Raw genomic sequence first — 24037 nt, forward strand, 5'->3', positions numbered from 1 at the left:
CCTTTTTCTACCTCCCAGTCTCTGGTATTCTCAACCTGAATTCCACCTATCCTTCAAAATTCAATTTAAATCCCACCTTGTCTGTCATACCTCCCCTACCCACACCAACACCACCATACGCCTCTCTGATTTTTTTTAAATTTATTTATTTCAAAGGCAGAGTGACAGAGGAAGAAATGGAGAAAGAGAAATCTTCCATCTGCTGGTTTACTCCCAACATGGCTGCAACAGCCACGGAAGGGCCAGGCTGAAGCCAAAACTTCCATCCTGATCTCCTTCACAGGTGGCTGGGAACCAAGCACTTGGAACATCTTCCACTGTCTTCCCAGACACATTATCAGGAAGCCTCCTAAGAAGAGGCGCAGAAGGGTCTTGAACTGTGTGCTGGGGCAGGCGGTGGCTTAACCTGCTGCACCACAATGCCAGCCGCCTCTCTGAATTCTAAAGTGCCTCCTCATCCACTTTACAGTCATGCTCCATGTAACAACGTTTTAGTCAACAGTGGATCATATATGCAATGCTGGCTCCATTATCGTATCACCTAGTGACACAGTGGTCTTGGTTGGTTAAGTATATACTCTGATGTTCACACAAAAACAAAAATCGCCTGAAAGTACAGTTCTTGTTTCTCGGAAAATATTCCTGTAGATTAGGGGAATACATGACTACATTGTTACCTTTTTCCATGTCTGTCTTGTCTTCCCAAAGAAACTGTGAGATCCTTAAGGGCAAGAACTACATATTCTGGGGCAGCGCTATGGCATAGTGGGCTAAGCTGCAGCCTGCAGTGCTGACAATCCCATATAGGCTCCTGTTTGAGACCTGGCTGCTGAACTTCCAATCAGCTCTCTGCTAATGTCCCTGGGAAAGCAGCTGAAGATGGTCCAAAGCCCTGGGACCCTACCTCTCGTGGGAGACACAGAAGAAGCTCCTTGGCCGGCGCCACGGCGCACTAGGCTAATCCTCCGCCTTGCGGCGCAGGCACACCGGGTTCTAGTCCCGGTCGGGGCGCCGGATTCTGTCCCAGTTGCCCCTCTTCCAGGCCAGCTCTCTGCTGTGGCCAGGGAGTGCAGTGGAGGATGGCCCAAGTGCTTGGGCCCTGCACCCCATGGGAGACCAGGAGAAGCACCTGGCTCCTGCCATCGGATCAGCGTGGTGCGCCGGCTGCAACGTGCCAGCCGCGGCGGCCAGTGGAGGGTGAACCAACGGCAAAAGGAAGACCTTTCTCTCTCTCTCTCTCACTGTCCACTCTGCCTGTCAAAAAAAAAAAAAAAAAAAAAAAAAAAGCTCCTAGCTCCTGGCTTTGGCCTGGGCCAGTCCTGGTCATTACAGCCATCTGGGGCATGAACCAGTGGATAGAAGACCCCTCTCTCTATCTCTGTCTCTCCTCTCTCTGTAACTCTACCTTTCAAATAAATAAAAGAGCATGGTACTAGTCTGCAATCATAAACCTGATAAACAGCAGGACAAACGTTATTTAAAAAACTACATATTCTCCCATGTCACTCAGGACATCCAGCAGAAAACACTGTACGTGAGTAGGAAGCACATTCAACTGTGTCTCAATTTACAATTCACGTACAACAAATAATAAATCAGACTAAAAACCCCAAGAACTTCTCCAGGTAGCTAAGAATAAGAAAAACATCTATAAAACCTTTCATACTATCCCGTTGAAGTTAGGACTTTAGGTGATAAGGAAAAAAAAAAAAAAAAGATAATAAGTTGTGGAAACTGAAACCAAGTCTTCTCCCTCTTGAAGGCAAAATAATGAACAGCGACTTAAAGATCCGAAGAGCAAAGGGCACAGTCAGCGACCTGTCACCAGTCACACACACCAGGGCTGCGTTCCAAACTGCCTCTCTGTAGTTGGAGAATTCTGGAGGCTCTGCTGTCTGTTGGAAAAGCACAAGGCACCTGCTCTTCCCAATGCTGAAATACGCCAAAACACACACAAAAATCAGCAGGCAAAGCCAGGAGCATCGAGATGAAACTAGGATGGTGCAGTGGGAGCAAATAGAGAAACTAGAAAATGCCATAAAAACACAACTTGTAGGGTGAAAAGGCTCTCAAATACCCGGTAAGTGTTGACTCACTGGACTCCATTGTGTTCCTAAGAAATAAGAGATGGGGACACACACTTCAGTAGGGCTTCTAGACTGTATGAGACACTGTAATACACAGGGAAGCTGTTCTGCAGCCACTGTCTGAAGACTAATTATTGAAAGACAGCTAGCCAAAGATAGGATTGACATCCACCCTACTGCGGCTCCCCACAGGAGCTAAAACCCAACCCAAAGCAGCTTCTGGGTTTGGGGCCCCAGGCGCTGGTAGAAGTGTTTTCTTTACATACCACAACACTACCTCTCTAGGGGCTAAAAGACAGTCTGGCAGAAACTGGTTTAAAAAAAAAACCACCAATCTGATGTAAGAGGAAGCGGTCCCCACATCTGTCCTGGATCTTCTTCTTGAGTGACGGGGGTGGGGGGCGGTCGGTAAGGGAGGCGGCACTGAAGACACCCGCAAGCGGACAACCCACACAAACTAAGTTCCAACAGCACGCCCTGCCTGCTTCCCAAAGCCCTCGCCTCCGACAGTCAGAGGAGCGCCGGGCACTCTGCAAGTCATCAGGACACTGCTGTTTTCACTTTCACAAGAACCCCCCTCTCCCCAGTTACCTTCCACCCCTGGCTCGTCCCCAGAGACCACCGAACGGGGACAAGCCTCAGCAATCCGCTATGTTGCTCCACCGAGGCGGGGGGAAGCGGGAAGATCTGGCGAAAAGTGGAAAAGGGAATCGGAGGAAGGCGAGAAGCAGCAGAGGAAAGAGTACTGGGGGAGGGGAGGTCACGGCGAGGAGCAGACAAGGTGAAGAGGGCGAGAAGATTCGGGGGAAAGTTGTCAGAGGAGAACTTGCTGAGCAAGACAAAAAGATGGAGAGGGGACACAGGCCAAGCGCAGAGAGGCAACGAGGGGGCAGGTGAAGCAGTCGAGCCAGGAACAAGGGCTGGGCTGGAAGGAGGGAGCCAGGGCCGTGACGCTGCAGGGTAGGGGCCAGGCACCGGGGACAGCGTACGGCAGGTACTCGGGTGACCGATGTCAGAGGAGTCAGGTGGATACGAGAGGCTTAAGACCCAATTCCGGGACATCGGGGCCAGGCAGCGAAGCCGGAGCCAGGCGCAGAGGACACGGGGCTCTTACCGGTAGTTTGGGGCTGACCTCGCCCTTGCAAAAGTGGCAGAAAAACCGGTGCGCGGCTACGGTGGCGCCCGCGTCCGCACCGGCCGCCGAAGCCTCCGCCATGTTTCTCCTCCGCCGCGGCTGTCCGACAGGGCGAGCGGTCTGTCCCTCACCAGGCCGCTACGTCCCGGGCTGCGGTCGCCGCCGCCGCCGCCGCTGCCGCCGCCTCAGCGCGGCCCGCCGCTCCACAGCACAGCCCGCCTCGGTCACGTGAGCCCGCCGGGCCCAGCGAGGCGGCGGCGCGGGCGGCGACCCCGCGGCCCGCCCCCGGCACGGAAGAGCGCAGGAAGGCGCGTCCGCACCCCGCGGCCCGCCCGCCCGCCAGCTGCTCAGACAGCCCCCGGCCGGTCCTCCGACCTTCCAGCGAGAAGAGAGAGAAAGAGCGTCCCGGAAACCACCGACACGCTGGGGTAGAGCGGCACACGTTTTTCGCCCTCTCGGCGTCCTGCCCCTGTGGCCAGCCTCTTCCGAGAGCGGCCGTGGGCTCCCCCTCTGCCCCGGCGGCTCGCGGGTGCCGCAGGAAGCCGACGTGGGGACCTCGGCGGCCTTAGGCTTGCAGCCCCTGGCTTGGTTGACCCTGAGGTTAGTGGAAAATGCTGTCTGCACCAGCGGGCTTGGATCTGGACAGAGAGACCAGGACCGGAAGGGGAGCCTGCGTGAAGGGAGTGCGGGGGCAGGAGCCAAGCGCCTGGTAAATCCCGTCCGGGGCTGGCGCAGGGTCAGGGCGTGTGAATGGGTGAACTGGGTCTCGGGTGATCCTGAGGCCGGGGCACGAAGACGTGGCTTCCAAGGAGTTGGGAGAAATAAATGAACAGTGGTAGCAGCAGTGGTAAGAAAGAGATCATAAAGCCAACTGCGTCCGTTTCTGTTTGTGTCGCCTTGTCAGAATTCAATTCTGCCCTGCCCACAATGTAACTTCATCTCCTGTGCCGAACACCCTGTGTAGAAGCTCTCCTTTATCTCCCGATTTCTTTTTGTCAGTTGTCTTTTCCTCTATGGACTGGGAATGGCGCTGCCTGTTCACTCGCAGTGGGCTGTGACAGTGACTTTAATGCTTCCACAATGAAGTGTAGAATCTAGGGTCTGTGACAGACTGCAAGATCATCTATACCCAGTCTTTACAGAGAAACACAGTGACTCGTAATCTCATGAAGTTAATGTATAGTCTGTCAGTCTTTTTTCTATGCATAGTTTAAAAAAAAAAAAACTAACAAGAATTACTCTACATTTTCCTTTGCAACTGCTTCCATCATGTAATATGAACATTTTTCTAATACATATTGTACTAAATAATTTTATATATTGGAAGAATATCCCTTTGTATGGGTATACCATAATTTATAAGACAGTAGGTTTTTTCCAGTGTATCAGCATTATAAGGAAAATAGTGACATCTTTTAATTATGTCCTTGGAACAGTGTCCAAAATAAAATTGTTGGGTAGAAGTTATGCAAGACTTCAAGACTTTTGATATGTATTGTCCCATTGTTTCCCAGAAAGGATACATAAATTTATAATAAGCAGTTCTACTCCAAACATGAAAAGGAAACTATATTATATATTTTTTTTCCTAGTTCTGAGACTCCCCAGGACAATGACGCAAGCTGAAATTAAACTCTGTTCTTTGTTACTGCAAGAGCATTTTGGAGAGATTGTAGAAAAAATTGGAGTCCACCTAATCAGAACTGGCAGCCAGCCGCTAAGAGTAATTGTCCATGACACGGGAACATCACCGGATCAGGTATGTTTAGGTGACATTAATTTGCTCTCTTTCACCTGCCTTTGAATGGTGTTACTCCCTACCCTAGAAAATGAAGGCAGAAAGCCTGCCCTAGGATCAGAACAGTGTTGCTTGAGGGGAAAGAGGATGAAACTTAGGTCCCAGGGTTTTGTTTCTCAAAGTGTTCCTAATTCATCACGGCTTCTTAAACAAATCTTGGGGCTGGTGCTGTGGCACAGTAGGTTAATCCTCTGCCTGTGGCATCAGCATCCCATACATGCTGGTTCTAGTCCCGGCTGCTCCTCTTCCAATCCAGCTGTCTGGTAAGGCCTGGGAAAGCATTAGAAGGCCCAAGCACTTGGGCCCCTGCACTCGTGTAGGAGACCTGGAAGAAGCTCCTGGCTCTGGTCCAGCTCCAGCCATTTGGACCACCTAGCAAATGGAAGACCGCTCTCTCTCTGCCTTTCAAATAAAATAAATAAATAAATCTTGGGGCCAGTGCTGTGGCGCAGTAGGTTAATCCTCTGCCTGTGGCACCAGCATCCCTTATGGGCTCCAGTTCAAGTCCCAGCTGCTCTTCTTCCAAGCCAGCTCTCTGCTGTGGCCTAGAAAAGCAGTACAAGATGGCCCAAGTGCTTGGGCCCCTGCACCAGCACGAGAAACCGGGAAGAAGCTTCTGGCTCCTGACTTAGGATCAGCACAGTTCCAGCCATTGTGGCCATTGGGGAAGTGAACCAGCAGAAGGAAGACCTTACTCTCTGTCTATCCCTCTTAATTGTCTGTAACTGTACATCTCAAATAAATAAACAAAATCTTTTTCTAAAAAATATAAATAAATCTTTTTAAAAAAAGCAAATATTTGCTCTTCACATTCCATATCTGATTTATTTTCAATAAGTCTACTAATCTCAGTACTATCTTCAAGGAATGAAAATGATATAAAGTAAATTACAGTTCGAAAGGTAAGGGCCACAGGAAATATGAGTATCAGAGCAAGGATGGCCCTGATTTCTTCTGTTGGCATGTTGTTATTATTAGCTCCTAGATAAGAGAGAGGAAATAAGCACATGTTCTTTCTTTTCTTTTCTTTTCTTTTTTTTTTAACATTTATTTATTTGAAAGATGGAGTTACAGAGAGCGGGAGAGATAGAGAGAAAGGTCTTCCATCCACTGGTTCACTCCCCAAATGGCCTCAATGGTTGGGACTGAGCCTGCACAAAACCAGGAGCTTCTTCCGGGTCTCCCACTCGGGTACAGGGGCCCAGGCACTTGGGCCATCTTCCACTGCTTTCCCAGGCCAGAGCAGAGAGCTGCATTGGAAGTAGAGCAGCCAGAACTTGAACCAGCGCCCATTTGGGATGCTGGCACTGTAGGTGGCAGCTATATCCGCTACACCACAGTGCATCTAGCCATCTCTTGATGCTTAGTAAGCTGTTGAACCAAAAAGTTGGCAGCAACAATGAGCTCTGTCTTCAGATCCTTCCTCTCTTTTGGGCCCTGTCTAGGTGAAGAAAGCCCTTTGCGTCCTCATCCAGCATAACCTAGTGATATATCAAGTGCACAAGCGCGGCGTAGTGGAGTATGAAGCCCAGTGCAGCCACATGTTGCGAATGCTTAGGTATCCGCGGTACATCTATACTACCAAAACACTGTACAGTGATACTGGAGAGCTGATTGTTGAAGAGCTGCTGTTGAACGGCAAAATGACCATGTCCGCTGTTGTGAAGAAAGTGGCGGATCGGCTCACAGAGACCATGGAGGGTCAGTACCACATCCACGGCTGTTGGTGAAAGCATAGACTGGCTGGCTACAGGAGTGATTTCCAGCTACTCTAAGCCATCTCATCTGTCTCTTTCCTCCCGTTGTGCAGATGGCAAGACTATGGACTATGCTGAGGTATCAAACACGTTTGTGCGACTGGCAGACACACACTTTGTACAGCGCTGCCCCGTGGTGCCTGCCACTGAGGATTCAGACTCTGGGCCTCCTCCGCCTGCCCCCACGCTTGTCATTAATGAGAAAGACATGTACGTGGTTCCTAAACTGAACCTGATAGGTAAGGAATTTTGACCCCTGGAACTGTGGCTTACCCTGATTGTAGATTCTTCATTGATTGTTGAATGAATCAGTTGAGCATTTGTCAAGTATTTGCTTGGTGTGTACCAGACATTATGGCCTATCATAATGAAAAATCCATGGTCCCTGCCCTTATGGGGCCTAAGTCATACAAAAGACATACATTAACCAAAAATCACTTAGCTATATGTCAAACTGTGGTGAGTACTATGAAGGAAAACTATGAGGCATTCTAAAAACGTATGTTGGAGAACAGGATTTGTCTGGGCGCTTAGGGTTCGTGTTTCTTTGAGAAAGTGACATTTGAGCTAAGATTCAAAGCACAAGTTGGAGCTAACCAGTGAAGCAAGAGGGTAAGCATTTTTGGTAGTGAGAAAAAAATTTGGCATTTGATGAGGTGAAAGGTGGTCAGTATGGCTAAAGCAAGGCGAACAAAGGACAAGGGGAGAAATGGGAGAAGGGTTGAGAGACAGGCAAGAGGCTAGGTCAGGCAAGATTATGCAAGGAGTCTTCTCAGAGTTTGTGGAAAATGTATATTATGGAAACACTGCGCATGAATTTCAAAATTGCACACTCAAGTTAACTTATCTTTTTTTTTAAAGATGTATTTACTTATTTGAAGGTCAGAATTACACAGTGAGAGAAGGAGAGGCAGAGTGAGAGAGAGAGAGAGGTCTTCCATCCACTGATTCACCCCCCAGTTGGCCACATGGCCAGAGCTGCGCCAATCCGAAGCCAGGAGCCAGGAACGTCCTCCAAGTCTCCCAGTGGATGCAGGGGCCCAAGCACTTGGGCCATCTTCTGCTGCTCTCCCAGGCCATAGCAGAGAGCTGGATCAGAAATGGAGCAGCCGGACTCAAACCGGTGCCCAGGTGGGATGCCAGCACTACAGGTGGCGGCTTTACCTGCTATGCTACAGTGCTGGCCCCAACTTTATCTTTTAATTCCATTTTCTACAAAATTTTTGAAGTACTCTGATAGAACATCTACTCTTTATCCTGAGAGCAAAGGAAAAACCACTAAAGGATTTTAAACAGGGGAGCAACATGATCTAATTTAGATTTGTAAAAGGTTTTTCTGGCAATAGAAATGATGGGAGGATGAGACAGGAGTGAATGTGGATAGCCTGGAGGAAAATTAGGTACAGAAGGGGTGAGGGAGGCAGAGGGATCCAGAATGACGTGTGTGTGTCTGACTGTGCATGTGGGAGGATGGTGGCACCGTTCCCTGAAAAAGGAAGCATTAAAAGAGGACCCAGTCTGAGGGAGAAAGATTAGGAATTCCTTTTTGAATTTGCTGAACTTCAGATGACTTTATAATTTCTTTGAGTTTCTTATGGTTCTGAAGTCTCCTAAAAAACTCTTAACCTAACAGCAGCTATGGATGTCTTTGGGATGAAGAGAGAGAGAGAGAGCCATTCTCAGGTCTGGTCATTCCTTGTCATTATATGAGATACAGACTAACTGTTCAGTGTCTGTGTTTGTCAGGAAAAGGTAAGCGGAGGCGATCATCTGACGAAGATGCAGCTGGGGAGCCCAAGGCCAAGAGACCGAAACAAAGCACAGATAACAAAGAGGTAACGGGGCTTCCTGATCAGGCGCAGGCAGAGTGTACTCAGATAATGAGCCCCGAGGTTATGAACTTCAGTAAATGGTGCCAGGAATACGCCAACAAAGAGCGACCTCCATTGCGTCTCCCTTCTGAGACTCAACTCTCTTCATTCAGTGAACAGAAATAACAGCTTAACAAGTCTCAAGTTGTTCTCTGTGGCCGGAACATACAGAGCCATGGGCCCCAGTGGAGGGAAATGAGTCTAGAATGATGTACAGAGGGTGACTCCTGTATTCAAATGCCTTTTCAGCATCCCTATAAAGCTGTCTAGTAAGCATCTCAAAACTAGTATGGCCAAAAAAGCAATAATTAATCCCCCACCCTCCAAAAAATACCTGCCCCCTTCTAAGCATCTTAATCTTAGCAGTAAAGGGCACCGCCACCAGGCCAGCCTCCTAGGACGCCACCATTTATTTGCTCAGGAAAAAATCTTCAGAATCCTTTGGTCTCACAGTAAAACCTATCGACCCAGTTTCCAAAATTAACCTCACATGCAGCCATTTCTTTTCCACTGCTACTTCCTTACTCCAAGACACTATCGTCTCCTGTCAACCCTTCACCAACACTTTCCCTAATGGTCTCTGGCTATCTGCATTTGTACCTACGTAGCAGCCAAAATTACTTTCTACGTTGGAAAAAAAAAAATAAAAACACAGCATTGATTAGATTCCTTAATAGCTTGCCATTGCTCCTAAAAGAAATGCAAGCTATGGGCGTTAATACTCTAGGTCTTTCCATGAGCTGCCAAAGACAGCTCTTTCCACTCTCGTTCTTGTTCACTGTGTCCCAGCTACAGGTTTTGTTTCTGTCCCTCAAACACCTTCAGAGTTTACCCTTAGTAATCCTGCTTCACATGCTTTTGCCCACATCTTCACGCAGCTGCTTGTTTTTCATTGTTCGATCTCAGCTGAAATGCTGCTTTCTAAGAGCACAAGCCCCGTTACCCACCGCTGCTCTAGTCTCCACATTCTCCTGTTTCATCTCCTTCATAGCTTTTATGTGTACAGGTAAAATGATTTATTCTTTGAACATGTGTTTAGCTTTGTGTTCCCAATAGAAAATAAGGTCCTTGAGGACAGTGTCATGTCACTGACACCTGGAATGCTAGCAGAACCTCAACAAGTATTACTTGGTTGATGGAGAAGTTTGAACTTCATCCTGAAGTCAGGGGGGAGCTACTGATGGATTTTAAGAAGGGGAATGAAGTCACTAGATTTGTATACACACACACACACACATATATTTATATAAATTTATATATTTATGTGTGTATATGTATGTATGTGTGTGTATATATATGTATGTGTGTGTATATATATATATATATATGAAGGGCAGAGTGACAGGAAGGAAGAGACAGAGAAAGGTGACAGAGAGGTAGCTTTCATCTGCTGGTTCAATCCCACAATATCCACAACAGCTAGGGCTGGGTCAAGCTGAAGCCAGGAACTCCATCAGCGTCTCCCAAGTTCCTGAGCCATCATCTGTTACCTCCCAGGTGCATTAGCAGGGTAGCCAGGTCCTTAACGGGCATGATGTGGGCAGTAACCCGCTGCACCATAACACCCGCCCCGAGATTTATATAGCATAGGTTCTTAACTTTGAGACACTGTACTAGTGAGCTTTTTGTCACTGTTAAAATACGAAGGACAAGCTACTTAGGAAGGAATGAGATTTATCTTGACTCATAGTTCTGGAGGTTCATAGTCCATGCTTAGGCTGTTCCCGTTGGCTCAGCCACCAGTAGAGCCTGTGCCCAGGAGCAACAGGGTGAAGCAGGAAGCAGAGAGGGCAGCTGGGCCCAACTCACAGCTTTTCTAACCAGCCCTTTATGAGAACTCCTGTCCACGAGCACACCCCCAGAGACTTAAAGACCTCCTACCAGGCCCACCGCCTGAATGATAATTACATTAAATTTCCACTCTCTTAGTTGCATTAACTTGTGGCTTTGGATTTTGGATATTAAAGATCTCATGAGTTCGGGAGCCATGTCCTGTGCAAACCAGAGCAGACTGAGTAGGTTTCAGAGAGTCCTCTTGTACTTGCGTTTATGTGCATTCTTCAGCAGAGCTCCCCGTAACTTTCATCAAATTCTTAAAGGTGACTGCGACCCAAAAATACAAAAAGCATCACCCTGAGAAATGGAGAGAATGACAGGAAAGCAACAGATTAGAAGCAGAAAATCTGGTTACTCTTTGCTGCTACATTTTAAAAAAGTGAAAACCAGTTAGGAGTCTATTGTAGAAATCCATTTACAGCATAATTAGAGCCTGAAATAAGGTGAGGACAGGATAAAGAAAACTAAACATCTGATAAATGTAAAAAGCAGAGAACTTGGTAATGGAATGATAGGTGTAGGAGAGCATGGGGTTAGGGATGTCACCCACATTTATAACTTAAGACATTGTGTAGTTAATAATAGTGTAAACAGGTAAAAGGGTCAAATACAGTTGAAATCTCTGTATTTGGAGCTCAATTGGATTAAGTAAGAGATCTGGAAATGTAGCCGTAGTTGAGGTCTGGAGCATCGATAAAATCATATGAGGGGAGCATAGAGCTCAGAGGGACACTACTGTTTCTACATGGGATCTGGAAGAGTAATCTGCAGAGACTGAGAAAGTGTAGCAAGGAAGGTTAGAAGTAGCCCTATGAAAAAATTGTCACAAAACATAAGGGGCACATAAAGAGCTAAGAGGAAATAAATGTTCAACTCTGTCATGTGTTTCAAACAGGATCAGAATGAAAAAAAAATGTTTTTTTAATTTAGCAACCAGGCTTTCCATAAGGACAGTGCTAGAATCTGACTGGAATGTCAGTGACACTTGGCGTTCAGTACAGTGGTAGGAACGCCCAGGTGAGCACTTGCAGATGGGATACAGATAGGATGGTCACCTTCCTGTTTGTCTCTGACAGAAAGGAAGATGAGGGAAGACCTGAGGTTGAAGAATTGTACAACAGAGGAAACTCGCACAAGGCAAAAGCTACTCAGGGCCAGCGCCGCGGCTCAATAGGCTAATCCTTCACCTGCGGCGCCGGCACACCGGGTTCTAGTCCCGGTCAGGGCGCCGGATGCTGTCCTGGTTGCCCCTCTTCCAGGCCCGCTCTCTCCTGTGGTCCAGGAAGGCAGTGGAGGATGGCCCAAGTGCTTGGGCCATGCACCCATAAGGGAGACCAGGAGAAACACCTGGCTCCTGCCTTCGGATCAGCGTGGTGCGCCGGCCTCGGAGGCCATTGGAGGGTGAACCAACGGCAAAGCAAGACCTTTCTCTCTGTCTCTCTCTCTCACTGTCCACTCTGTCTGTCAAAAACAAAACAAAACTAATCAGAAGCAGTAAAGAAAGAGAAACTAAACATTTAGACGGCAGGAGGGAAAGCTGAGCCAGGTCCCTGAGAATGAGTGAGATCTCAAGTACCAGGATGGGGGCTTTAACTGTAGGCCAAAGGAAAGACACTTTCCACTGTGGTGAAAGTGAGTGAAAATGCAAATTACAAAAGAAAGAAACATGATGTGGTAATGAGTGCACAAAGTTGAGTAAGTTCTGACCTAATGATTCCTGTTTTTTCTCAAGTCAGAGGCAAGGTTATATGCCCAGAGTGAAAAGAGGGATTTGGGGGGAGGGGGCACCAGAGGGGGTTATAGTTAAGTGGAGAAGAGTTGAAATAGGGAGAGAAAAGATCAAAGGTCTCGGCACTGTGGCATAGTGAGTAAAGTTACCACTTACAATGCAAGCATCACATGTGCTCCACTTCCAGTCCAGTTCCCTGCAAATGGCCTGGGAAAGCAGAGGAAGATGGCCCAAGTGTTTGGTCCCCTGCACCTGAAAGAAACTCCAGGCTCCTGCCTTCAGCTTGGCTTAGCCCTAGGCCATTGGCCACCATCTGGGGAGCAAATCAGTGGATAGTAGATCTCTCTCTGTGTCTCTCTCTCTGTAACTTTTTCAAATAAATAAATAAATCTTTAAAAGAAAAAATTGAAGATGAGCTTGGAGAACTGTTTGAAGTTGAGATTTGGCCAGCGCCACGGTGCAATAGGCTAATCCTCCACCTTGCGGCACCGGCACACCGGGTTCTAGTCCCGGTGGGGGCGCCAGATTCTGTCCCGGTTGCTCCTCTTCCTGTCCAGCTCTCTGCTGTGGCCCAGGAGTGCAGTGGAGTATGGACCAAGTCCTTGGGTCCTTCACCAGCATGGGAGACCAGGAGAAGCACCTGGCTCATGGCTTTGGATCAGTGTGGTGCGCCAGCCTCAGTGCACCGGCCGCAGCGGCCACTGAGGGGTGAACCAACGGAAAAGGAAGACTCTCTCTCTCTCTCTCACTGTCCACTCTGCCTGTCAAAAAAAAAAAAAAAGTTGAGATTTGTCAAGGCACATGACTGTTCTCCAGTCAGTTCAGTTGCTGCTGTGTGGGAAGAAAAATGGTCAACGGTTACAATCTAAGATCCTCACCAGAAAACTCTTAAATGTCTCTTCTCTTTGTCTGCTTCTCAGCCCATTCCAGATGATGGGATTTACTGGCAGGCCAACCTTGACAGATTCCACCAGCACTTTCGTGACCAGGCCATTGTGAGCGCAGTTGCCAACAGGATGGACCAGGTAATATCTGTGAGTGGTCACCAGGGACGTTCGCTTGTTTGCCAGATGTGCCCATTGGCACACAGAGCCAGGGTGGCACCGTGAAGCTGAGCTCCACTGTGCCTTTCCCTCGCAGACGAGCAGCGAGATTGTGCGGACCATGCTCCGGATGAGTGAGATTACCACTCCCTCCAGCGCGCCCTTCACCCAGCCACTGTCTTCCAACGAGGTGGGTTTGTGTTCTCATGCTCTCTCTTTCATACTCTTAGGTATTAAAGCAGTTATACACAGGACCTGGGGTTAGTTGGAAGCCTGAGCCTTGAAAGAAAAGGGTTATTGTTTAATACGGGTAAGAATTCTCTTCAAGTGGTGAGCACTGAAATGGCTGGTCCCTTGTTACACAGCTTTTAAAAATTAAATCATTTGGGCCGGCACCGTGGCTCAACAGGCTAATCCTCCGCCTTGTGGCGCCGGCACACCGGGTTATAGTCCCGGTCGGAGTGCCGGATTCTGTCCCGGTTGCCCCTCTTCCAGGCCAGCTCTCTGCTGTGACCCAGGAGTGCAGTGAAGGATGGCCCAAGTGCTTGGGCTCTGCACCCCATGGGAGACAAGGAGAAGCACCTGGCTCCTGCCTTCGGATCAGCGCGGTGCGCCGGCTGCAGCGCGCCGGCCGCGGCAGCCATTGGAAGGTGAACAGACGGCAAAGGAAGACCTTTCTCTCTCTCTCTCTCTCTCTCTCACTGTCCACTCTGCCTGTCAAAAATTAAAAAAATAAAATAAAATAAATAAATCATTCGGATGGCCGACTCCTGGTTCTGGCTTCAGATTGGCCCAACTCTGGCTGTTGCCAGCCATCTGGGGAGTGAACCAGCTGATGGAATACTTCTCTCTCACTGCCTCTGCCTCTCTGTAACTCTGCCTTTCATATAAATAAATCTTTTTAGAGTTACACACAGAGAGGGAGAGGCAGAGAGAGAAGCTGCGCCGATCCAAAGCCAGGAGCCAGGAGCTTCTTCCAAGTCTCCCATGCAGGTACAGGGGCCCAAGGACTTGGGCCATCTTCTACTGGTTTCCTAGGCCATAACAGAGAGCTGGATTGGAAGTGGAGCAGCCAGGACACAAACTGGCACTCATATGGGATGCCGGCACTGCAAGCAGCGGTTCTACCCACTACACCATAGTGTCAGCCCCAGTAAATAAATCTTTAAAAAAAATAATAATAATTAAACCATTTGGGGTCAGCACTGTGGTGTAGTAGGTTACGCATTTGCCTGCAGCTCCAGCATCACATATGGGCACCAGTTTGAGTCCTGGCTGTTCCACCTCCAATCTAGCTCCCGGCAGATAGCCTGGGAAAGCAGAAGATGGCCCAAGTCCTTGGGCCCTTGCACCCACTTGGGAGACTGGAAGAAGCATCTGGCTCTTGGATCTGCACAGCTGCAGCTGTTGTGGCCATTTGGGGAGTGAACCAGCAGATGGAAGATCTCTCCCTGTGTCTCCCTCTCTCTCTAACTCTGCCTCTCAAATAAATAAATATTTTTTTAAAAAATTAAACCATTCTCTGTCAAAGTACCTATTCACTAAGTACAAGCTGCTCTTGGAGCGGCAGGGAAGAGGTCCTCTTTTTTTTTTTTTTTTTTAATTTGTTTATTTGAAGGGCCAGAACACAAAGGGAGAGAGATCTTCCATCTACTGGTTCGTCCTACTAATGCCTGTAACAGCTGAGACTAGGCCAGGCTGAAGCCAAGAGCTTAGAACTGTTTTGTTTTTTTTTTTTTGTTTTTTTTTTTTTTTTATATTTTGTAACCAGAGTATTTATTGCTTGACTAATTGTTGAAATTCTCAAGATGAACTGGATGCTGCAACGGCTGCCCTCTTGGGTTTAGGTGTTGTTCCTTCACGGAATCCATGCCTGAATCTGCGGTATACAATTTTTAGGTGCCTCATCCGACCAGTCCCAGTGGTATTTCGTCTTTTAGCCTTGGCACTCCAGTTATACTTTCTCTTGCGCTTGGCAGGATAGCCGCATTTGCCACACGTCGACTTCTGAAGGTGGTAGGCCTTAGAGCCGCAGCGGCGGCACAGCGTGTGCGTCTTGTTGCGACGCTTTCCAAACGATGACGTCCCCTTCATCATCTCGCTTCTGCCAAGAGCTTAGAACTGTTCTGGGTCCCATGTACTTCAGCTGTCTACCTCCTGCACCTCCTAGGATGTGTAGTAGCAGGAAGCTGGACTGGGACACAGATCTGGGACTCCTACCCAGGCATTCAAATATGTGAGCATTCCAAATAGCATTTTTTTAAAATAATTTTTTTAAATTCTTATTTATTTGAGACAGAGACAGAGAGAAAGGTCTTCCATACGCTGGTTCACTCCACAAATGGCCACAATGGCCAGAATTGGGATGATCCAAAGCCATGAGCCAAGAGTTTCTTCTGGGTCTCCCACATGTGTGCAGGGGCCCAAGCACTTGGTCCATCTTCTGCTGCTTTTCCAGCCCATGGCAGTGAGCTGGATTGGAAGAGGAGCAGCCTGGACATGAACCAGTGCCCATATGGGATGCCAGCACTGCAGGCAAAGGCTTAGCCTACTATGCCACAGTGCCTAGCCCTTCAAATGGCATCTTAACAGCTGCACCAAGCATCAGCACCCTAATAGTTTTAAGAAGCTATTAAAACTATTTAGACTCTGGGCCGGCGCCGCGGCTCAATAGGCTAATCCTCCACCTGCGACACCGGCACACCAGGTTCTAGTCCCGGTCGGGGCGCTGGATTCTGTCCCAGTTGCCCCTCTTCCAGGCCAGCTCTCTGCTGTGGCCTGGGATTGCAGTGGAGGATGGCCCAAGTGCTTGGGCCCTGCACCCCATGGGAGACCAGGAGAGGCACCTGGCTCCTGCCATCGGATCAGCGTGGTGCGCCAGCCGCAGCACGCTGGCCGCGGCAGCCATTGGAGGGTGAACCAACGGCAAAAAGGAAGACCTTTCTCTCTGTCTCTCTCTCTCTCACTATCCACTCTGCCTGTCAAAAAACTATTTAGACTCTGAGAGCCTTGCCATTCAGAACATTATATGACCCCTTCTGTTTGTTTTTCTCAGTATATTAATGGAGGTTTTAAGCTTGTTTTTATATTATGTCTTTAAATATTAGTATTTAATATATCAAGTATCTTTCATTTACATTTCTATTGCTTTCATAGTTATATTTAAATATTGTTATGTTTATATTGTTAAAGCTTTCAATGCATATAACAAAAAATTCAAATATAAGATTTTTTTTTCTGATGACAACAGCAATTATATTACCTATATTCAAACAGCATAGAAATGTATAATTTGGGGGGCTTGCATTGTGATGCAGCAGGTTAAGCCACTGCCTACAGTACCAGCATCTGATATGAGTTTGAGTCCTGGCTGCTCCACTTCAATCCAGCTCCCTGCTAATGTGCTGGGGAAAAGCAGTAGAAGATGCTCTAAGTACTTGGGCCCCTATCATTCATGTGAGAGACCCAGATGGAGTTCTAGGCTCCTGACTACAACCTGCCCCAGCCCTAGTCATTGCAGCCATTTGGGAAGTGAACCAGTGGCTAGGAAATCTCTGTCTCCATCTCTTTCTGTAACTGCCTTTCAAATAAATAAAATGTTTTAAGAAAGTACAATGAAAAAGTTACAGTTCCCCAAGCTTTCAAGAGTGGTCGAATGCTGTGTATCTTATTGTTGTATGTAATAGCCAACACTCATCAAGCTGAACCTTTAAGATCTGTGCTACTTATTGTCTATAATATACCTCAGTTTAAATGTCTGTAATTTATATAATCCAAGGTCTAGAGATCCTTGTTGGTAGTTTGGTGTGTATCTCCATTTAGACTTTTTTTTATAGATGTAATCTAGCTTTATGTGGATATATATATTTCTTAACTCAAAAAAGGAGACTATACATATGTTGTACAATTTTTCATCTGACAGTATATGTAAAACTTGTTTTATGTCAGTATTTGTAGATCAGTCTCATGCATTTGTGATGGCCGTATCATTTTCCACAGAGGGCCGAGATGGCCTTTATTGCTGTCAGTTCTTAGTACCAGACATTTCGATTGTTTCTCAGTTTTTGATCTTACAAACAATGCTGCTGTGATTGTTTCCAGACATTTTTATATCTGTGACATCTAAAATTAAGACATCTCTGTTTCAATAATTCTAAGTTCCCAACCTACTTCCTCTTTTTCCCCACATAGATCTTCAGATCCCTACCTGTTGGCTATAACATCTCTAAGCAAGTTCTTGATCAGTATCTCACTCTGCTGGCAGACGATCCAGTAAGTTTATTTTTGCTCCTCCCCCCGCCTTTATTCTGCTCTAATTACAATTTATTTCTGCCACTGATACTGTGTATCATTCTCCTGTAGGCCCATTTTCTACCTAAGCAGCTCAGTTTCTCCACCATCATCTGATAGAAGGGCTATCTGCCACAGACCCTTGGCCAGATTTGCTCCATTGGGAACAGAATCGCTGGACTTTCCATTCACTTAACACTCTCTTGTCTCTTTTTTTCTAATAGCTAGAATTTGTTGGGAAGTCTGGCGACAGTGGTGGAGGAATGTATGTCATCAGTATCCTTACCAGTTATTTCCTTCGAGTCAGGCAGCCTGAACCATGAAGCAGAAAGACAGCTTAAGAGAAAAGGATATGATAATGTTTAGTATACTGAATTGAAGTGATTTTCTATGAATTTTCAATGAACTCCATTGATAAATACTTCCGAAAAATTTAGTTTATTTGAAAGAGAGACAGAGATCTCCCATGTGCTGTTTCACTCCCCAGACACAACAACTGGGGCTCACTCAGGCTCAGGCCAGGAGCCCAGAACTGAATCCAGATCTGGTACGTGGTAGCAGGGACTCAGCCACATGAGCCACCACTGCTGTCTCCCAAGAACCACATCAGCAGGAAGCTAGAATCAGGAACAGAGCCGGGACTCGAACTCAGGCACTCCAGCGTGGGACACAGCTTCCCTACTGCTGCAGCAAATGCCTACCCCTGAAAAGGACTTATGGGCAACCAAATTGCAGTCAAAGCAGCCGCTTACTTAAACACAATCATCAAGTAATATTTTATAATGCTTATAGGCTAATAGCATTTAAATTTTAACTACAAATTAGTGATGATCAGGCCAAACATTAGTGAGTGACCTTAATCCTCTACATCAAGACCTCCACAAGGCGTTAGCATCCCTAGCCACAGCCACTCTGGAGTCCGTCGTACAGGAGAGGTAAGGGGTCACTCTGATTGGGATTGGGATGAGACCCTTCTTATCTATACCCCATTTGAACAAGCAATTTGGCCACTATGTAAACAGCTAATATACGTACACCTTGGTACACTTTGCTCCATTTTCCCACTGGACTCAGGGATCCCATCTTGTTTACCATGTACCTTAGCAGATCTGATTAGTTCCCAGTGATGCAGATTAACTAGCCTCCCTAAGCCTGTGGCACATGCAAGAACTGTGGCACTCAAACTAGTCAACAGTTGGTGACTACCTTACTATGATTAACAGTACCATCACCATGGAGTGATGTGGAGCTGTGAAAGGAATCCGTAATCACTGTTCCTCTCTGGTCTGCCGCACACATGGGAGAGAACAATCACCATCTGTGGTTAGGAGCTGAAGCTAGTATGTGTTAGCATGCACAGTTGCTTTCTTCATTCCTATCCAGGTTTGGATCTCGCTGTGCCAGAATATTCCGTCTAGTTTTGCAAAAGAAACACTTGGAGCAGAAGCAGGTAGAAGACTTTGCAATGATTCCTGCAAAGGAGGCAAAAGATATGCTTTATAAGATGCTCTCAGAAAATTTCATTTCACTCCAGGTAACCAATGGTGTAATCATTGCCAACAAGCAAAGCTGGCCTAGGGTGAGAAAAACTCCAAAACAGAAAATATCCTGAACCCTGAAACAAGCTCTGTACCCAGCTTAGAGACAGAAGAAGTGATTCACAAGACATAGCACGTGAAGGATAATGTGGAGCTCTAGCCGGCCTGATAGGAAAGAGTTCCAGCCACAAAATCACCAGAAAGCCACCCTGCCCTCTCCTCACGACTTAAATGGATAATGGATTCGATCTGTTAACAGCATTTGGGGGTGCACACAGAGCCATGCAGGAGAGTCTGTGAAGAAGCAGAAAGAACAGCTTTTGGAGTCAGATCACAGCTTAGCCTCTGCCCCAGTTACACTGAGCAAGTTACCTACTGTCATCTTTCCCATCTATAACATGGTGATGGGCGAGGGTAATAGGATAATGTCACCTGTTAGAAGGATCAGCTGCAGCCTCCCTGGCACATAGCGCTGCTCAGTAAATGTCAGTTACCTTCCTACTCTTTGGCACTTAGAATGCTGGAGGTGAAATGGACAGCACACAACTAGCCACGCACCAGGAACACAGGTGCTGAGTGGCAAGGGACTGCTGAGCGTGCGAGGGAAAGGCGGGCTGGGCGGCTCCGGGCAGCAGTGTTTCTGCGGTGCTAGTTGTGAAGCTTACTGTGGTTCCTCTCATTTTTCCCTCTGGATAAACAGGAAATCCCCAAAACGCCAGACCATGCCCCCTCCAGGACCTTCTACTTATACACTGTGAACGTGCTCTCAGCTGCCCGAATGTTACTGCACAGGTGCTACAAGGTAACCCCGCTGCACCAGACGTGGCTCACCCATAGGCCCCTGGTCCCAGCTTACCTGTGCTACTTAACAGAATTGTGTGCTTTTCTTCTCTTTCCTCAGAGCATAGCCAATTTGATAGAAAGGAGGCAGTTTGAAACCAAAGAGAACAAGTGAGTAGCATTTTCAGTTGAGTCATTCACATTGTTCAAGCAAAGGCCTGAGGGGAAGTTTCCAGTAGAAATGGAAGCCAACAGAGACAATAACCAGTCTACAGCAATAGAGACAATAGCCAGTCTCTAGCAATAGAGACAGTAACCAGTCCGTAGCGTTGAATTGTTGGCTAATGTGGGCATGCATCGTGCATTAACCTACACTTTCCTGATAGACCCCCGATGACGTAATTTTGCAAGTTAAATTTATGAGAAACATACAACAGCACCAAACTGAGGGGAAGTGAGGGACAGTAAGCATTTCAGGAGTCAACTTACATACCCAGTGGAGTGTGTAGAAGAGCAGCCTTGACCAGGAATGTGGTAAAGGGGAAGCAGGAGCTGTTCCTCAGAGACGAGGGGAAGAGAATCCCCGGTGTTAGGAACTCGCCTCACCGCTGTGTCTAACAGGCGTCTACTAGAGAAGTCCCAGAGGGTGGAAGCCATCATCGCGTCTATGCAGGCTACCGGTGCCGAGGCGGCACAGCTACAGGAGATCGAGGAGATGATCACAGCTCCTGAGCGGCAGCAGCTGGAGACCCTGAAACGTAACGTCAACAAGTGAGTCTGGAAATCTGCAGGCCCTGTGTACTTCCAACAGCTTCCGGATAGGTCCATGTGGATACCCTTCTCCAGGTTAACGCGGGCAGACCTAAACGCACACTCTTCCCCAGCTCAGTTAACAATTCAGGCCACCTGTTTTCCTAAACCAGCAGTTCTGAGGACATCCTAGCTTTGCCTATTATCACAGCTGTTCACCAAGCAGTATTGATTGTGCTTCAGTAATGGGCCTCAACTCTGGTCTCCATCGTGGTCCCCAGGCAGGCCTTCCTCACCTCTTTCCCAGACCTGCACGGTGGCCTTCCTCTCCAAACCATTTCTTCCTTTCTCTCTCTCTCTCTCTCTTTTTTTTTTTTTTAAGATTTACTTTATTTCATTTGAAAGGCAGAGTAACAGAAAGAGGAGGAGAGACACAGAGAGGGGTCTTCCATTTGCTGGTTCACTGTCCAGATTGTCCACAACAGCCAGGGCTGGGCCAGTCTGAAGCCAGGAGCCTGGAACTCCAGCTGGGCCTCCATATGGGTGACAGGGACCCAAGCAATCAGGCCATCTTCCTTCCACTGCTTTCCCAGGCAAGTTAGCAGAGAACTGGATTAGAAGAGGAATAGCCAGGAGTGGAACCAGGCTCATATGGGATACACAGGCAGCCGCTTAACCCGCTGGGCCACAATGCTGGCCCTTCCCTAACTATTGTTTTATACTGCTTTAATATTTCCTTATTTCATTTTTGGGCTGTTCAATTCTAGTGTTTACAAAAAAACAACTGATTTTTGTGTCTTGTATCCTGAAACTTGGCTAAATTCATTTATTCTAATCAGTTTTTGTGGATTCTTCAAGGTTTTTATATATGAGGGGTCTTCAGAAAGTTCATGGAAATGTGAATTATGCAAAAAACTACACATGGATTTCAAAATTTCTTGACACCAAAATAAACTTATCTTTTTCCATGAGGTTTTTGAAGTCCTTCATATAGGATCATGTCATCTAGGAATAAAGAATAGTTTTACTTCTTTCTTTTCACTTTGGATGTTTCTGTTTTTCTTGCCTGATTGCCCTACCCAGAACCTCCAGAAAAAGGTTTCATTTCTATTTATGGAAATGGAAGAACAGACCTCCCAGTCTGATTCCGGATCTTGGGGAGAGCTTTCAATCCTTCATCCTTACGTTGTTATCTGTGAGTTTGTCCTGCGTGACTTTTACCAGGTTAAGGACATTCCTTTCTCTTCTCAATCACATTCTTTATGTGTCAGCCACTCTCAGCTTCTCCATATGTGAAAACACACTAAGTCCCTTTATACTTGTGCCTTTACATGTGCTATTCTTTCTCCTGGTTGCAAGTTAGACTGCAGCTTCCCATAGGACAGGGCTCCATCTTTTGCATCCTTAGCTGTTTCCACAGTATGCACACATAGGAGACGCTCAGTAAATGGGAGAATGATCTGTTGGTTCTCCTGCTTCCCGCCCACTACTGTGAGGTAACCACGCAGCTGCCCTGGCCACAGCTACCATCTCCAATCTAAATATGCTAATGAGGGGCAGGCGTTTGGCACAGTGTTAAGACACCTGTGTCCAATATTGGAGTGCCTGGATTTGAGTCTTGGCTCCATTCCTCAGTCCAGCTTCCTTCTAATGCACACCCTGGGAGGCAACAAGTACTTGGGTCCCTGCCACCCACAAGGGACACCTGGATTGAGTTCCAGGCTCCTGGCTGCAGCCTGGTCTAGCCCTGCTGTTGTGGGAATTTGGGGAGTTGAACCAATGGATGGGAGATCTCTGTCTCTTTCAAGTAAATAAGAAAAATTGGGGGCTAGCATTGTGGTGTAGCAGGTTAAGCTACTGCCTGTGATACCAGCATCCCATGTGGATGCCAATTCAACTCCTGGCTGCTCTACTTCTGATGCACTTCCCTGCTAAAGTGCCTGGGAAAGCAGTGGAGAATGGCCCAAGTGCTTGGGCCCCTGCACCCACTCCTGACTCCTGGCTTCAGAATGGCCCAGCTCTGGCTGTTGTGGCCATTTGGGGAGTGAATCAGCAGATGGAGAATCTCTCCCTGTCTCTCCTCCTCTCTAACTCTGCCTTTTAAGTAAAATAAATAAATCTTTTCAAAAAAGAGACAGAAAACTCTATAAGAAATAATAAGATAATGGCCCACGCCGTGGCTCACTTGGCTAATCCTCCGCCTGTGGTGCCGGCACCCCAGGTTCTAGTCCCAGTTGGGGCACCAGATTCTGTCCCGGTTGCTCCTCTTCCAGTCCAGCTCTCTGCTGTGGCCAGGGAGTGCAGTGGAGGATGGCCCAAGTGCTTGGGCCCTGCACCTCATGGGAGACCAGGAGAAGCATCTGGCTCCTGGCTTCGGATCGGCGTGGCCTACCGGCCATAGTGGCCATTTGGGGAGTGAACCAATGGAAAAAGGAAGACCTTTCTCTCTGTCTCTCTCTGTCTAACTCTGCCTGTCAATAATAATAATAATAATATAAAATAACTATAAATTTTTTTTAAAATATGCTAATGAAAATTCAGTCTGGGCAAATGCTTTCACTTTTTTACTCAGATTGGATGCCAGTGAGATCCAGGTGGATGAAACCATCTTCCTGCTGGAGTCATACATCGAGAGCACCATGAAGAGACCATGACCCAGAAGAAGCCACTCCTTAAAAATTCTGGAAGGAAGGAAGGAAAAACAAGGGAGGTGTCTGGATGCATTCTTTGCCGCAGGCCAAGCTGCAGATTCTTGTACTAAGACACCCTCTCTACACCTGTCACCCAGGAGACACCTGCAAGAATTTGACCTGTTTGTTAAAGTCGGCTGGTTCTGTATTCTCCTGTCAACCCTCGGCACTGGAAAGAACCTTAAATCAACCGAAGTAATCATCTATCAGATGCCGTCAGGATGTCTGCCAAGCCTGTTTGAGTGTATCTGGCAGTAGGGAACATCTTCCTAAACAATTGGTTCCATTTCCAAAAGTCAGTGGCTGTTCTTTGTTCTGTTGAGCTTTAATTTTTAATGCACACACACACACATTGTGTAGGGAATGTGAAAAATTACCATGGGACTGGGAGGAACAGCTGTTTTCAGGGCTAGCAGGTGGAGTGGCCTAAGCAGGCACACCAGAATCTGTGGATAAAAGCAACATTTGCCAGCCCCAGGCCTTAGCATGTCTGAAATTATGTATGTAGAACATAGCACATTGCCTGGCATATGGTAAGCTCATGATAAATTATTGCCTTTCTCTTCTCCATGGTTCCTTAAAAGTGGCAACTCTAAATTCTCTTCCAGTATCATGGATAGAGTTTGTACCAGCAGCTTCAGTTCATTTAAAGAAGTTACTGTGTTATAATCTCTTCAGTTTTGTCTTGCCAATATTTGTTCTAATGCCTAAAACATTTGGGGGCCAACTAATT

At 47.2% G+C, this 24037-nt stretch overlaps 3 protein-coding genes across 5 annotated transcripts in view; 1 reads left to right on the forward strand and 2 right to left on the reverse strand.

The window, feature by feature from the left end:
* The window catches only part of RNF115 (ring finger protein 115), an 83760-nt gene extending 80370 nt beyond the window's left edge, over positions 1-3390 (reverse strand). The window contains exon 1 of the mRNA XM_062192121.1: positions 3202-3390. Within this exon, the coding sequence (XP_062048105.1) occupies positions 3202-3303 (102 nt within the window). The 5' untranslated portion in view covers positions 3304-3390. The remainder of the gene's footprint in view (positions 1-3201) is intronic.
* A 189-nt stretch (positions 3391-3579) lies between these two features.
* POLR3C (RNA polymerase III subunit C) lies at positions 3580-23603 on the forward strand. Of its 3 annotated transcripts, none has more exons than XM_062192128.1 (15): positions 3580-3822; positions 4815-4981; positions 6466-6721; positions 6831-7016; positions 8524-8612; positions 13134-13238; positions 13354-13446; positions 17448-17528; positions 17771-17822; positions 18421-18481; positions 18930-19080; positions 19785-19886; positions 19986-20035; positions 20486-20635; positions 23187-23603. In XM_062192128.1, exons 2-15 carry the CDS (start codon positions 4835-4837, stop codon positions 23266-23268), a joined length of 1605 nt encoding a protein of 534 aa, XP_062048112.1. In that variant the 5' UTR covers positions 3580-3822; positions 4815-4834; the 3' UTR covers positions 23269-23603. The 3 variants fall into 3 exon arrangements, with proteins under 3 accessions (XP_062048112.1, XP_062048114.1, XP_062048111.1); XM_062192130.1 differs by lacking the exon at positions 3580-3822 and adding an exon at positions 3837-3931; XM_062192127.1 differs by lacking the exon at positions 3580-3822 and adding an exon at positions 3975-4069.
* On the reverse strand, positions 15016-15359 carry LOC133760941 (large ribosomal subunit protein eL37-like). Its single transcript, XM_062193522.1, has one exon. The coding sequence runs from the start codon at positions 15351-15353 to the stop codon at positions 15060-15062; it is 294 nt and encodes a 97-aa protein (XP_062049506.1). The 5' UTR covers positions 15354-15359; the 3' UTR covers positions 15016-15059.
* Positions 23604-24037: the final 434 nt, after the last annotated feature.

The sequence above is a fragment of the Lepus europaeus genome, chromosome 5 (genome assembly GCF_033115175.1).
Source record: "Lepus europaeus isolate LE1 chromosome 5, mLepTim1.pri, whole genome shotgun sequence".
In the NCBI taxonomy this organism is placed as follows: domain Eukaryota; kingdom Metazoa; phylum Chordata; class Mammalia; order Lagomorpha; family Leporidae; genus Lepus; species Lepus europaeus.

Bases quoted from the DNA above. Each gene is read 5' to 3' on its own strand.
- LOC133760941 (XM_062193522.1), bottom strand. From the start codon at position 15,353: ATGATGAAGGGGACGTCATCGTTTGGAAAGCGTCGCAACAAGACGCAC.
- POLR3C (XM_062192127.1), top strand. From the start codon at position 4,048: ATGAACAGTGGTAGCAGCAGTG. The intron at 13,239-13,353 runs GTAATATCTGTG...TTTCCCTCGCAG, and splicing joins TTGCCAACAGGATGGACCAG to ACGAGCAGCGAGATTGTGCG. The intron at 13,447-17,447 runs GTGGGTTTGTGT...TTCCCCACATAG, and splicing joins AGCCACTGTCTTCCAACGAG to ATCTTCAGATCCCTACCTGT.